General features: G+C 38.3%; 3 protein-coding genes across 4 annotated transcripts; all 3 read right to left on the reverse strand.

Moving 5' to 3' along the window:
- Positions 1 to 716: 716 nt before the first annotated feature.
- LOC119980490 lies at positions 717 to 2,457 on the reverse strand. The gene has a single exon (XM_038823197.1). It carries the CDS (start codon positions 2,213 to 2,215, stop codon positions 1,004 to 1,006), a length of 1,212 nt encoding a protein of 403 aa, XP_038679125.1. The 5' UTR covers positions 2,216 to 2,457; the 3' UTR covers positions 717 to 1,003.
- Positions 2,458 to 5,788: 3,331 nt separating this feature from the next.
- Positions 5,789 to 9,878, reverse strand: LOC119981086 (U-box domain-containing protein 14-like). 2 transcript variants are annotated; one of them, XM_038824085.1, is made up of 5 exons: positions 9,725 to 9,878; positions 9,262 to 9,559; positions 7,900 to 8,016; positions 7,331 to 7,744; positions 5,789 to 7,243 (listed from the first exon to the last, which is right to left on the reverse strand). In XM_038824085.1, exons 2-5 carry the CDS (start codon positions 9,538 to 9,540, stop codon positions 6,167 to 6,169), a joined length of 1,887 nt encoding a protein of 628 aa, XP_038680013.1. In that variant the 5' UTR covers positions 9,541 to 9,559; positions 9,725 to 9,878; the 3' UTR covers positions 5,789 to 6,166. The 2 variants fall into 2 exon arrangements, with proteins under 2 accessions (XP_038680013.1, XP_038680014.1); XM_038824086.1 differs by lacking the exon at positions 9,725 to 9,878 and having other exon boundaries at positions 9,262 to 9,710.
- A 1,299-nt stretch (positions 9,879 to 11,177) lies between these two features.
- Positions 11,178 to 14,603, reverse strand: LOC119980481 (ras-related protein RABF1-like). The gene is made up of 8 exons (XM_038823186.1): positions 14,421 to 14,603; positions 14,111 to 14,190; positions 13,390 to 13,473; positions 13,130 to 13,224; positions 12,826 to 12,931; positions 12,376 to 12,465; positions 12,206 to 12,292; positions 11,178 to 11,462 (listed from the first exon to the last, which is right to left on the reverse strand). Exons 1-8 carry the CDS (start codon positions 14,443 to 14,445, stop codon positions 11,424 to 11,426), a joined length of 606 nt encoding a protein of 201 aa, XP_038679114.1. The 5' UTR covers positions 14,446 to 14,603; the 3' UTR covers positions 11,178 to 11,423.
- Positions 14,604 to 15,336: the final 733 nt, after the last annotated feature.

A 15,336-nucleotide genomic window follows, 5' to 3' on the forward strand; every position in this document is an offset into this window, starting at 1 on the left:
CCGGTAGGAGCCCACACTTGGTTGAAAGCCAGAACTTGGGCCAGACGAAGAAGAGGCCTTAATGGGGGATGGTCAGTAACTTAGACACTTAGTCCATGGGTAGGCCATAAAAGAGAGCCCACTTGAAGCTTGGGGTACAGATGTGCAGGGATCGTACACGGCCCAAGAACCGCACCCAACCCAATGTTAGTCAAAATCATCTGACTCCCAATATAAAGACAGACTCCCAATATAAAGAAATTATGCCCAAGGAACTCTTTGGGGGGTCGAGCCCAGTATTAAACCCAGAACGATGCAGGGCTGCAAGGGAAAGCCCAAAGGAAGGGCCCACCAAGCCCAACACCAATACCAGCAAGCAGCAGGCATCAGCCAGCCGATCCCAAGCTGCATTGTCAATGTCATCAGCTAGCATCACAAAACTTCAACAGGGCTGCGACAGAATAGCCACAGGCAGAAAACTAGTAGATCATCCAAACGCTAATTCATAACTCTTAAATTCTAATACATCATTTTCAAAAGAAAAAGAAAAAAAAACAATGATTCAACCAGATTTTTCAAGGGAATTGTAGTTAAAATTGTAACTAACAAAACAATTATATCCCTTCACAGGACTGCTTTCTCAATCTCCAACAATATTCAAACATCATGGAAGGGGGTTTTTGAACAGCAGAAATGGGACCATCGAAAATAATAAATAAGGTTCAAGTAGAATGCCAGAAAGCCGAGGAACAACCTCATTTTCGGTACCTTGGTCTATTCACTGAGATGTGCATGCTTAATGCTTTTGTTCAATCAACATGAGCCATTCATATATTTCAAAAATTAGATTTCTAGAACAAAAACAACAGGAGATAGAATAATTAACAAACAAGACTTACTCACAAAGTCACAGCATAGACAAGACCGGTATGTTGAGGAAGTAGATTCTCCACATTCAATACAAATAAAACAGCAAGAATCATTAGCATCGAGAAGAAACTAAGAAGATTCAGGCGAAAAATAGTTAAACCTCAGATATCCCGTCAGATTCACCGCAAAATTTGACAAGTTTCACTTTCCCTTGAAAAATATCAAGCAGTTGCGGCACCTGCTCCTGGTATGTAACCACAAATCTATCCCGAAATCTTGTATCAGAAATAGTTAACAAAGATGACAAAGCAGGTTTTTTCATGATTAACCCTTTATTAAGCAAAATTTCGATCACTGAACTCCTAGGGATTATCCTCTTCTCCATACTCAAACCCAGAACACATGGTAATTTAGCAACAGCTGCAGGAGGCCAACCAAGTTTGTTTACAAAAAAATCCATTTTTCTTGTAATATTCTTCTCGGAATAATCCATACATTTTGGAAAGCTTCTAAAAGCTGAGAGGAACTCATCTTCCGACCAACCCAACCTCCTGTAAATCTCCGATTTACGTATCCATGACTCTCTAGTTATCGAACAAAGTGTACTAAGTGCATCGACAAAACTAGTTCTTGAAGGGTCAAATCCAAATCCCACAACCTTTTCGACCTCTCTATTAAACTTTTCGTCACTGCTACACAGTACACTGGGATGATAGGTAAGCAGGAACGTAATCGATGATTTGGGAACTCCAAGCCGTTGCAAGGTTGAGATGTTGTGAGCAAGAAACATAGACTTGCCACGGACAAAACTTTTACACTTCAAAACACTGAGAATCTTGTCATCATCTTTGAGATAGTTCTTCAAGGTATTATAAAAGGGGATGATTTTCTCATCCAGGCTACGCTCCAAGATATTCCCCCCAAAAGAGACAACATCTGCCAGATCGCTTCCTGAAACACCTATCGACCTAAGAAACTCGAGTTTGGGCAAGATTCTCTTCTCTGGGTCAGCTACAAGCACAGTTGGGAACGACCTGACGAGTTTTAAGAGATGCTTATCGGTGAGTCCATTATTTCTGAGACATTGAACGACACAATCTGGTCTTTCAGAATTCTCAAAATGGACTCTCGTCGACAAGAATTTAGCAGTTTCTAAGGGAAATCCGAATGTATTTACGAGGTAACACACAGTAAATGGCGGAGTTTTATCTTCCTGGCAAGCTATTGAATTCTTCTCATTACTCGACGAAAACGATTTGATGACAGTAAAAGGTTGATGGTTGTTCAAGAATCTCGAATGGGCAGTCGAATATCTTAATGGAAGTAGGAGTAATTGCAGCCTTTTGGTCCATTGATAGCTGAACATAGTGAGACAGAATGGATGAATAACAGAAAGAACTCACCTAGAGATCACCACCAATCTCCGCTGGTGCTTCCCGACGGCACTCTTTACGCCAATCTGATGAAAGGGTTTTCTGCTGATTCTCGTCGGCTTCCAATCTCCGAGGACGGCGGTCCGATATTACCCTAATCATAGGTGGGGGAATCTCGAGTCACTAAAACGACATCGTTTTTTCCAGCACATTATTCTCGTTTGCTAAAACTATTTTTTTTTTTTGCATTAACAATTTCATAAGCGTCTAAGAAATATCTTATAATATATGTAGGATACTCTTGTTTTTCAATTTTCATGAAGAAAAAAAATAATTAAAGACCATTTCTGTTTTTCTATTGCCCTAAATCTTTGAGTATCTAAAAGTTGGATTTATGACATGCCCCGAGTAAACAAAACTGATTTACCCTTTCTCCTATAAATTCATTTAGAGTGGGGTGTAAACCATAGGTTACGATCGATTTTTCTCACCGAATTTTTAGTATAAATTTAACCAATCAATCGATCGGGCTTATTAAATAAATATATAAATTTTTTTGATAATAATTGCGAAATACATCTTAGTGGGTGAGGATTGCTTTCAAAAATCTCCAACACTATCCAAATATCATGGAAAGGGGTTTTGAACAGCAGAAATGGGACGACCGAAAAATTGAAATAAGGTTCAAGTATAATGTCAGAAAGCTCATAAACAACGGCATTGTTGTCGATACCTTGGTCCATTCACTGAAATGGGCGTGCTTTTGTTAGATCAACATGAGCCATTCATATATTTAAAAATTAGATTTCTCCTACAGAAGAGAGAGAACAAACAAGACTACTCACAAAGTCACAGCATAGCCAAGACGGTATTTTGAGTGATTAGATTCCTCACATTCAATACAAATCAACAGCAAGAATGATTAGCATTGAGAAGAAACTGAGACACTTCAGGCGACAATGGTTAAACTTCAGATATCCCGTCAGATTCACAGCAAAATTTGAAATGTTTCACTTCCCTTGAAAGATACAAAACAGTTGTGGCACCTGCTCCTGGTATCTAACCACAAACCAATCCAGAAAGCTTTTACCAAAGAAAATTCACTGACCAGCCTGGGAAGATAATCAAACAGTTGCTGCACTTTATGACGAATCTAATTACAAACCTGCCCAGAGATGGGATGATATGATGATGCAATATGTAACAGCAAGGCAGAAAAAGTAACTGAAAAACAATGCCATCATCAAAGTATAGGTTGTCGCCACCTTCGAATACATCCACAAGTTAAGCACTAAGGACTTTTAAAAATGTTTGAGGTCTATAAGAGCTAGAGAAATTCAAAATGAGCATACGAAACTGCTCACAAGTCACAACAACAGAGCTAGGCTAGAGATTCTAAGGAAGTCAATTTCCCATATTCATCAAAGGTCAATGGCACTGAGATCTTAAATTAGTATGAATAAAATGGAATGCAATTGAGAAGACACTGACATCCTTCATTCTAAAAAGGTTTAACTTTAACCCCAGATATCCCTTCAGATTTAAAGTTGGACTCGAAAAGTTTCACTTTCCCTTGAAAGATATCAAGCAGTTGCGGCACCTGCTCCTGATATGTAACCACAAATCTATCCAGAAATCTGTTATCAGAAATAGTTAACAAAGATGACAAAGCAGGTTTTTCCATGATTAACCCTTTATTGATCAAAATTTCGATCACTGAACTCCTAGGGATTATCCTCTTCTCCATACTGAAACCCAGAAGATATGGTAATTTAGCAACAGTTGCAGGAGGCCAACCAAGTTTGTTCACAAAAAAATCCATTTTTCTTGTAATATTCTCCTCGGAATAATCCATACATATTGGAAAGCTTCTAAAAGCTGAAAGGAACTCATCTTCCGACCAACCCAACCTCCTGTAAATGCCCGATTTATTTTCCCAGGACTCTCTAGATATCGAAGAAAGTGTATTAAGTCCATGGACAAAAGTAGTTCTGGAAGGGTCAAATCCAAATCCCACAACCTTTTCGACATCTCTATTAAACTTTTCATCACTGCTACACAGTACACTGGGATGATAGTTAAGCAGGAACGTAATCGATGATTTGGGAACTCCAAGCCGTTGCAAGATTGAGATATTGTGAGCAAGCAATGTAGGCTTACCACACACAAAACTCTTACACTTCAACACACGGAGAATCTTGTCATCGTCTTTGAGATAGTTCTTCAAGGTATTATAAAAGGGGATGATTTTCTTATCCAGGCTACGCTGCAAGATATTCCCGCCAAAAGAGACCACATCTGCCAGATCGATTCCTGAAACACCCATCGATCTAAGAAACTCAAGTTTGGGCAAGATTCTCTTCTTCGGGTCAGCTAAAAGCACAGTTGGGAACGACCTGACGAGTTTTGAGAGATGGGCATCGGTGAGCCCATTATTTCTGAGAAATTGAACGACACAATCTGGTCTTTCAGAATTCTCAAAATGGACTTTCTTCGACAATAATTTAGCAGTTTCTAAGGAAAATCCGAATGAATTGACGAGGTAAGACACAGTAAATGGCAGAGTTTTATCTTCCTGGCAAGCTATTGAATTCTTCTCATTACTCGACGAAAACGATTTGATGATAGTGAGAGGTTGATGGTTGTTCAAAAATCTCGAATGGGTAGTCGAATCTCTTAATGGAACTAGCAGTAATTGCAGTCTTTTGGTCCATTGATAACTGAACATGGCGAGACCGAAAGGATGAAAACCAGAAAGAACTCACCTTGATAAATTTTCGAGATCACCAAAAACCTCCACCGGTGCTTCCCGGACGGCACTCTTCACACCAATCCCGATGGAAGTGTTTTCTGCTGCTTCTCGTCGGCCACCAATCTCCGAGTACGGCAGTCTCCCTATTATACCCTAATCAAAGGTGGAGAATCTCGAGTCACCAAAACGACAACGTTTTTTTTTTTCCTCACAAATTTCTCGTTGGCTTGAAATCTTTTCTTGCAGCAACAATTTCATAATCGTTTAGGAAATGTCTTATATATTTTGTCTATACAAATGTCTTATAAATGTCAATTTCATGGTTGATAAAATGGTTATTTTTTTAATTGAGAACTACATCATATAAATTTCTTTATGCACATTCTTCCATATGAGCGATCGAATAAATTTAACCCTAGAAAATTTTATCAATAAGGTATCACCTAGGTGGTCATTTGCATTATCATCTTCATGTCTCTCGGTTGACAATTATTATCTCCTCATATGTGTTAGCCCGGCCGGGTCAAACCCAACATGGACGATCCAAACAATGTCTAAATTCCAATGATGAACTTAGAACACAGATAACCATCTTATAATTTCCAACATATCACCTGCAAACTCTGGCTTTAAACAAGGTTGTTTGTAGGTTGATCAGGTAATACCATTTGGAGAGCAATGCTATAAACCCTCAATTTATGATCGACATTTTATCTCCTCCAATCCATGTGACATATGGGATAATCATTGATTATAAACACACATGTAGGATCTCTTAACATTCAATACTTCACATAGATTTAGGAGTAAAATAGAGATTATAAATGGGGCTATCAAGCATTTTTATAACAAGTAGTCCTCCCATAAGGATATGAAAGCAGGTTTTAACTGAGTTACTCTCCAATCTCCATCTAAAACTATCAGAAAGTGTCATAAAGGCAGGTAGAAGTTACACAGAAGGTAATATCTTATAACAAGTCCTCCCATAAGCTGAACCAACTAATAAAGCAGAAGAGCCAGTGAGTTCTCTGGCATTTCAGTGAGGGAAACTCACCAATCATTGGCTCTTCTCATATTAGCTATTTATGTACACCTTTCCCATCTATATTACCACTACCTTCTTCTACCATTGAAAAATTGCTCTACAGTTCCAATTGTGAATGAACAAAACTAAAGTAAATATGACAATGAACTATATGACATTGACAGCCAAGTCACCTCGTTGAAGGAGCTCTAATATGCTTCCAGCTTTTCTTTTAGCCCTCTCAGTGCCACTTTCTGACAGTTCTTTCAGTGCCTCTTCTGCACCAAGCTCCCTAGCTTTTGTCAGCTGCTGCGGATCGCCCGTGCAGAGTGACCATAATACAGCTGCAGCATTCTCCCTATTGCGAGGGGAACCGGTCCGTATGAATTCTATCAAGACAGGAACTGGGTCAGCCTGACTAATTGTAATCTTCCCTTCTTGATGGGTTGCAAGAATGGCAAGAATTGCTAATGCTTCATCTACCATTCCACCTCCTGCGTCCTTCAGCAAACTCATCAGTGGTGGAACAATGCCAGCCTTAACAGCCCTTGCTTTGTTTCCCTGATAGATCGAAAGATTGAAGATAGCAGTGGCAGCATCTTTCTTTCCTCTTGGAGTCCCCTCGCAGAGCAATTTTATGAGAGCTGGAATCGCTCCAGCTCCTCCAATTGCCACCTTGTTCTCATCTACAACAGATAAACTGAAAAGGGTTGCAGCTGCATTTTCTCTTGCCTCCATGCTGCCATTTTTCAACACATCTACAATATCAGGTATTGCTCCTGCAATTACAATAGTTGCCTTGTTACTGTCGTTTATAGAAAGGTTGAGAAGGGCTGTCACAGCATGCTCCTGGGTCCGAGGATCAGTGGATGACAGTAGCTCTACGAGTAGTGGGATGGCTCCCGCCTCGGCAATGCATATTCTATTGTCTGCATTTCTCTTTGCCAGTAATCTTAACTCACCCGCAGCAGCTCTTTGTTCCTCGGTAGCTCCATTCGCTAATTTTTCCAATAATGCAACAATAGCAGGCCTGTCGCAGTCTGAGAAATGGCCTCCAGCTTTTTTACTTTTAGAGGTTCCATTGTTCTTGGGTAGCTCAATCCCATTGCTCTCACACCACAAAGCAATCAAACTCTTCAAGACATAGTTAGGTGTCAGGACCGTGTGTAACAGCGTCTGCTGGGTTTTGGGACAAGTCCTGTGCCCGGCATCCAGCCATTTCTGAATACTAGATCTTTCAAACGTCTGCAAAAGAATATCATGAACTCTGATGACTAACAGCTATCAATGCGTATCAAAAATTATGAATTGAGAAACCAAATGATAGTTTACCTGTCCAGTAGAGACAATGACAGGATCTTTCATAAGTTCAAGAGAAATAGGGCATTGAAATTCATCCGGAATAAGAGGAGATCTGTGTTTAACTGACCCCTTTTCACCCTCGGAGATGTCAGCCATAGGGTAATTCATTTGAACATAGTCCTTTAGCTTCTTAAGAAGGGATGACATATTCTCAATAAAATCCCCAGGCTCTCCCCCACTTGAGATAACCAATTCATGGAAAGCAACTGACTCTTTCTTTAGAGCATTGATGGTCTTAAGTTGCAGCTTTTCTGAAAGTCTTTCTAGGATTGCAGGTTCAGGGTCCTTCTCTTTCTGAGCCATGGCTAAATCTCGATCCAGTAGCAAATCAGGGGAGTCCAGTCTTTCTTTTGCTCTTCTGAATTGAGCATGCACAAGTTCAATCTGATAATTAAAAGAAACACAGACTGTGATTGTGTAGAAACTACGCACTGGTATCTGTCTAAGCTTATATCCACTAAGAGAATAACTAAAATGCAAATGAAATATTGACTGATTTCCAAGGAAACATGCAAACATCAATCAGGACGTAGAAGTACCTGTTCTCGAGCCTCCTCTGCCATATCAAGGTTATCATAAGGAATTTTATTCAATGCTGCCTCAATCTGTGCCGTAATATGATGGAATTGATCTGTAACAGCGTCCCTCTGCAGTGCCTTCAACATCGTAAACATTGATTACATCAGCCTCAATAACTCTAATCGCTCAATGACTTCCTCAAAAAAGTAAATTAGTAACCTTTGATATTCAAAATCAGTAACTTGATGAATGAGAAGAAAAAAAAATACTAGTATAAGCCAGTCTCAGCAGTTAACATAGCATGGATCTTTTATGACTAGTTTCATTTGCATTTTTCTTCCCTTAGACCATTTAATTTAAAGTTATTACAATCCATCCTTTTTGTACTCAAGGATAAAACATACCTGAGAAAATGTGAGGGGTATATCCATATATCTACTGTAAATGTGCGAAATTTGACTATCAACTAAAAAACAATGTCTTTCTAACAGGAGCTAAGAAGATGAAGAAATGAAATTTAATAAGGGTGGGTTTGCTCTAACTTCAATAAGTTCTATATGTATGCTTTATAAGTTACAACCACAGAAAACAAGTATCTCACACAACGACGTCTGATCTAAGAAGAAAAGGCAAGCTGCACTGCTGCACCATGATTCACCTCAAACGATTCCAAATTCTTTATGAATTCTTGAACACTTGTAAAATCATGTGAGGGAGATTTAGAGCTTGCGAATTTCACTCTCAAGAGATGCGAGTGGTTTGTGCTCATATTTATAATTATACATGATTGTAGTAAGTACCATCTGAGATAACACAAAGTTTCAGTAGCAAAGCATCTATATCAGGAGTCGGTTTTAGCACCACCATGGTTCACACTTCCTTTATCCTGGATAACCAATGTTTGGCTTAGTAAATATGTCGGCAAATCAATTTTATAAGGAGTGATAGATCAAACTAGTAAGGGTTTGAACTCCACTCGAGTGATTTTAATTTCATTCCAAAACGTCTGAGATACACAACTGATTTCTAAAAAAACCCGATCATTAAATTCATTCAAGTTGTAGCCTCTTTGGGCATTTTTAAGCTAGAATCCTGCAAATTTGAAAGAGAAAGAAGTTACAAGACCACATTTTTTAAATTCTTCTTCTCTCAATTAAAGAAACTACCGACGATTTTGCATATAATTTATATCTGGATCAGATTGATTACAAAGAGAAATAATAGCAATAAATTGATCAGAAGACGAACACATGGAGCAAATTAGGCCAAAATCTACCAGATGGAAAGAGAAAAATCACAGAACATAAGAACCCAAATATTACTTTCAGTTTTCCCTTCCGTTTCTCACCAACCAAACAGAAAATTGAAAGCGATCGATATACCTGATACAACTTGCTTCCATCGATGACCCCCTCCAGGTGCCTCAAGGAAGCATCCAACGCAACCCTAAGCGCCTCAAGTGCTCGAACATCTTCATCTTTAAGAGCTCCATAATTGTCTTTCAATTCCTCAAACAGAGGGCTCAACAGCTTGATTCTCCGGACCAAATTCCCATGCATCTTCTTGCAAATTCCTCTGCACTCAGGCAACCCAGAAATCCCCTTCACCAATTCGATCAGTTGATTCGCCAACTCGGTGACCGAATCCTCTGTTAAACTCATGTCGGTCAACCAAACCCAGCTGTGAGAAACCAAAACCAAAACCAAAGGAGGAAACTTGAATGTTAGAAATTGAGAATTTGTGGATAATAAGAGAGATTTTCATATGTCTTTCTGATTGACCAATTCTAAAACACAAAACGGGAAAATAAACAGATTGCGCAAAGCTCCATTGATAGAACCTAACCTTTCCTTCAAATGAAATAGAAACTGTGATGGAATTTTCTATTCCATTCAGTTATATTTGCATTTGTGGAAAATTAGAGTGAAATCTGTCACATTGACATGTACAACATAATAACTGTAATTGATTGTCTTGTTTTGTATTTAATTGGGTTTGACCTATTTGGAATACTATTAACATATATTTTTTTTTAAATCTATCACAACAACAATATACAAGTTTATCCTATGCACATCCATATTATGCAATCGAAAACAGTTAAATTAGGGAACATAAAAATTTTCTAATTAACAAATGACAATGAGATATATATGGTAATAATACCCAACAGTGCAAATTTTATTGAGCAATTAACTGGAACGATCAAACTAGGGAGCATAAGTGACAACAACATAAATATGGTAATAATACCCAACTGTGCAAATTTTATTGAGGCAATTAAAGCCGCTCAACTTGACAAGAAGTCGACAAAGAATAGGATGACGAGGTTTGTTGTAATGTTTTTACAGCGCCCCTGCTATAATTAAGAATTGGGGTATAAAAAAATTTTTTAGAAGGCATGGATATATTTTGATCGAGTTTGTGAGTCTAACAACTTTTTTCTTTTTGTTTCAAACAAAAAATTAAATTGAACATGGAAAAAAATATAAAAGAATTTGGACTGAAGATATAAACTCAAAACATCGGTCTCATTTTGTGATGAATTTAATTTTTTATGTGGGACAAAAATGTGTGGTTACACATATAAACCCGATCAAAACACATATATTTTTAAAAGGAAAAAATTGCTCCCACAAATTCACCCCCATGGAATAATTCTGGCATGGCAACCAACTCGGTCCAGCAACTTGTCAAGACGATAATTCTTTCATCGGCAACCAACGCGCAAACGCCATGTCACCATCAACACTGACGTGGAAGAATATTTCATCACGTGGACGGCACGGCGCCTGCTTACCTCGCCCAACTGTCCGTCGTATATTCACACATATCATTTGTGACATATACGTTGGGCTTCTGTGGGTCCCGCGATAGTTAGACCTGGCCAAAGGCCCAAAGCCACTGCCAAATCTCCTTTCCCTGGCCCAAGCCCTTGTTTGTTCTCATTTTTATATTGTTTATCCAACTACTTGTTATATGCTAGTTGATTATCTCCCCAGACTTCGGGCTACCATGCCCAAATTCGAGAGTTCAAACCAAACAATCCAAATATTTCTTTGTGAAATCCTGATTTCGTAAATTTGACCCATTTTTTGAGCCCCTACTCGAATAGATTTGGAGCCAATCTTATTTAACGCCAACATAATACGTCATGTTATGACGGCTCGAAATGCCCCACTCAACTGTACAAAAAATGTTGGACTAAGTAGTTTCTCGATTACCAAGAAAACTTATGATATTATTCTATGGATTTCATTTAGTGATACTAGGCTAGCACTCTCAATATCACCCTAACTAAGTAATGACGATATGTGAGAATTATTCGAATATCAAGAGACAAAGGTTAAATATTGTTCTCTCAATTTTAGAACAGCAACCCGCTAGCGGAGTTGGAATTGTTCTATCCGCACTTGCACTTTCCAAGCCGAGCCAGTTTACAAGCAGATCAATGATACAAATATCAACTTAATATACACAAACTTGATACTGAATTCATATTCTCATAACATTACCAAGTTGTCTAATCGACATGGCTACGCGATCACGAAAAGGAGGGGCGGGGAAGTTGCTTGCCGATTTCCTGGCATAAATGCAAAATTGTTAAGCTGAAACTTGCATTAACTTCTAATCAATGATATACACAATTAATGCACACTAAGCATGACTATTGACTACTCCCAACTTTCTAGTCTCTTCCCCCGACTCGTCCTCTCCAAAACCAGAAAAAGAAAGGGAAAGATAGGAGGTTGCTGATTTCAAACTCATCATAGAATAAGCAGGATTAGCTCTGCTTTTTCACATTTTGTACAGCATAAATCGAAACCTCAGAAACATATTTAAAGACAGAGCAACCAAAAAAGATGAAATAATGACGAACAAGAGAACATGTCACAAGTATCAAGCATTGACATCATTTCTAGAGAAGAAGAGTGGGTGAACACAGAAGAGGTAGATAGTCTATCTATCTCCTACATCTCACTACACTGTGATTGAAAGTTTCCCTTTGATACTGTGTTCCCTTCTCCTTTATATAAACCTTAAAAATCTTGTAATTTTTTCAATAGACCAGATGTAAAGGGGAACACTACAACCTCTTCTCCTTTTTTTTCTTTCTAAAGGAGTAACACTGTAACTTTACCCTCCAATGAATGACTCGCTAAGCATTTAAAGGATAAGATTTACTACCAACGACTTTCCTAGTTATATCACATTACAAGAAAATTCAGAATATATAAATATGTAAAAGGAGCATATAACTGAGATTTAGCAGAAATTAGTTCAAATAAAACCATGTTACTACAAGAAAGCCTGAGCCATTAATACCTCAAACAGCTGGTTTATATTATCAGCTGTCTTCGCAGATGTCTCAATAAAGAACATCCCCTGCTTCTCTGCATACTCAAGACCATCCTTCAAGACCAAAAAAAAAACGTCATAAATATTTCCCATACATAGAGAAGCTAATTTCAGTAAGTAGAGACCCTTGGACTCACTTGAGCAGGCACTTCGCGTTTCTCATCAAGATCAGCCTTGTTACCAACTAAAGCCATGACTATATCAGGGCTCCCATGTTTCTGTAGCTCCTGTAATACTCTAACAAGTTAACAACCATAGAAGGAGTGAGGAAAAACAAAAATACATAAGCAGTTCATACATCTACCAGTCCATCTATCATAAGATACGTTAAAAAACGGACAAAAAAAATTGTGAAGCGTCCCCAATCACTTCATCCAAATTCTTGTAGTATAAATGAATACAAGTCATGTTCTCAAGCACCACGAAATTTAATTTCCACACTGGATTATGAGTGGTGATAGTTCCTCAATACTTTTCAGTTATAATGATTCGGATCTTAGTTTCATATCAAAATCTAAAGAAAAAAAAAAGGAAGAAAAACAAAGGGCAGTTAAGGATTTGGGGGAATATCATAGCTATCCATGCACCTTAACCCAATACTGTGCTTTATTGAATGAATCCGGATTTGTAATATCATAGACAATAACCGCAACTGCAGCACCTCGGTAGTACAGCGGTGCCAATGCAGCATACCTGGATGAGGCAGAATAAAGAATTAGAATTCTCCAGCAAATACTTGTAATAGTAGAAGAGGAAGTGAAGGGCCCAATGATAAGAACCCGAGATAAAAAAAAGAAAACAAAAATCTTCTACTGAAATCTGCAGCAAGGCTCATATGGTTGTGAGGTCTTTTTTTACGTGTGCATGGGAGCATGCTTTTGTGGTTGCTACCTTTCTTGGCCAGCAGTGTCCCATATCTCAAACTTAACCGTTGTAGAATCTTGTAAAGCTATTGTTTGTGACAAGAATGATGCTCCAACTGTTACCTGAAATTACAGATACCAACAAACAAGAGGGAACTTGTCAGGGATAGCTCATAAATATTTAAAAATCCTCTCTCAAACATCATAACTGGCCAAATCTTACTAGGCGAATTACAAACCATCATATCCTGATCACCGAGTAGTAAATAGAAACAACACATTCCTTACCTTGGATGTTGGATCAAACTGTCCACGAACAAAACGAAGTACAATGCAACTTTTCCCAACACCAGAATCACCTAACAAAACAAGCTGCATGCCACAACAAAGGTAGGGTTAGTTGCAACAGTTTAAAAGGTAGAACAAGTTCATTGCTGTTATTAGCATGTTGATAATGTTTTATCAAAGGCGATTTATTTTTTTGAAAGGGCGAATATGCTCTCCTCCCTAATAATTTCTGCAATTGCAATGCATCAAGGATTTGCCATTTCAAGAGGTAAAATAACACCAATATCAGACAAGAACTTCATTGCATTCCTTTACACAACCAAAAGAAACAAAGCAAAAACCAATCTCTAGTATCTTAACAAATCTTCTTCCACAGTCCAACCCAAAATTTTCTCTTTTGCAGCCCATCCATTGCTCACAATATCGTATTTTGCTACAATCATTTATGTCTCCTAAGCATTTTTGTTGATAGATAATCAAAATAACATCCAAAGTGAGCCTTGTTTAGAAGAACAAGTAATATCAACCTTAAGCATTTCTGTTGATAGAAAATCACCATAACATCCAAAATAACTGTGTGCAGTTTCATATTACCCTAGCTCACCATAACATCCAAGCATAAAACTTGCGAAAGGAGCATTGAAGTCTTTAAATGAATAAGGGAGCCGTAACACCCCTCTGCATATGAACTAATTATGTCAATGATAAGGCCAAGATTTACCTTCACACGTAGATTTTTTGCATCCGGCACTCCACCACTCTCTGAACTGTTAAGGCCCCCCAACCGCCCAGAACTCCTATCTACAATAACCACACAAATGAACGAAAACATTCAATCAATCAAATATAGCTTCTTTTCAATCGAGAATCCAAATCCGAAACACCAATTACGAAATCCTGCAATTCCACCGATTCCATCGCCAATTTTGAAATGAAAACATTATATAGCTCAATCAAAACTGCATCGATATTCAATTAAACCCTAAAAGCTGCAATGATTGAAAAAAGAAAAGTGAGGATATGGGTTTCACCTGGAAGAGAAGAGGAGCAGCCCATGGATTGGAATATATAAATACAGGTCTAAATCTTAATGTATGTATTTGTGATTGATTGGGTTTCAACTCGATGAGAAGGATTTGATGTGCAGAGAAATATGGGTTTTGGGGTGATGAAGGTCGTTTAACGACTGATAATACTTTCGAGTCTTCGATTCTCTAAACGACTAATACACGTGTTTTGTATGTATACGCACGTAATGCCGCTCACCACTCACGTGCTGATATTTTGGGGTTGGTTTTTCTAGACCATCTAATTATGGGTTAATATCACATTTAAGATAAGTCGTCTGCCCAGTACCTTGAGGTCCAGGGTTCTATTCTCACCAGGGGGTTTGGGATTTGGGTAGTTTTCCATCCGCAGTGGTGGCCTTCATGCCCCTCGGGCATGGCTTAGCGTGTGTGTGGCCTGTGGGCCTTCAAAAAAAAAAAAAAAAGATAAGTCGTGTTCTATCAACGAGAGTTGACTTGATTGACAATCGATTGGGTTAGACATATGTGTCTAAGGTTCGATTCCAACCACAAACGTAATTATTTGTTATATTTCAAAAAGATAAGTCGTGTTCTAATTTGCACACCGATTATCAATTCATGTTAATTTGGTATTTTTTGATAATCAACTCATCTATGTGACAGGTTGACTGTTAATTGAACATCGACTGTCAAAACGTGCCAATTTGATACTTTTGGATAGTCAGTCCGTCTATGTGACAGATTGTCAGCTCAGAGCTCAAATACTTATCACGTGATCAAAACCCCTATAAAATTATAAATACATAGGGTCCCTGCCATATAAAGAGATGGGACTTTGAGATCTCTCTAAGCTCTCTAATCCCTCTCACTACAAATCCCAATTGGAACTTCCGTGACTAGCACCACACTTGTATTGAAC

Source organism: Tripterygium wilfordii, chromosome 16 (assembly GCF_013401445.1).
Source record: "Tripterygium wilfordii isolate XIE 37 chromosome 16, ASM1340144v1, whole genome shotgun sequence".
NCBI classification, from domain to species: domain Eukaryota; kingdom Viridiplantae; phylum Streptophyta; class Magnoliopsida; order Celastrales; family Celastraceae; genus Tripterygium; species Tripterygium wilfordii.

Excerpts from the sequence above, each read along its gene's own strand:
- LOC119980490 (XM_038823197.1), bottom strand. The coding sequence starts at position 2,215 with ATGTTCAGCTATCAATGGACCAAAAGGCTGCAATTACTCCTACTTCCA.
- LOC119981086 (XM_038824085.1), bottom strand. The coding sequence starts at position 9,540 with ATGAGTTTAACAGAGGATTCGGTCACCGAGTTGGCGAATCAACTGATC. Across the intron at positions 8,017-9,261 it reads ATGGAAGCAAGTTGTATCAG|GCACTGCAGAGGGACGCTGT; the intron begins GTATATCGATCG and ends ACGATGTTGAAG. Across the intron at positions 7,244-7,330 it reads TCATTGTCTCTACTGGACAG|ACGTTTGAAAGATCTAGTAT; the intron begins GTAAACTATCAT and ends ATTCTTTTGCAG.
- LOC119980481 (XM_038823186.1), bottom strand. The coding sequence starts at position 14,445 with ATGGGCTGCTCCTCTTCTCTTCCAG. Across the intron at positions 14,191-14,420 it reads CTGCTCCTCTTCTCTTCCAG|ATAGGAGTTCTGGGCGGTTG; the intron begins GTGAAACCCATA and ends TGGTTATTGTAG. Across the intron at positions 12,293-12,375 it reads AACGCGAAGTGCCTGCTCAA|GATGGTCTTGAGTATGCAGA; the intron begins GTGAGTCCAAGG and ends TTGGTCTTGAAG.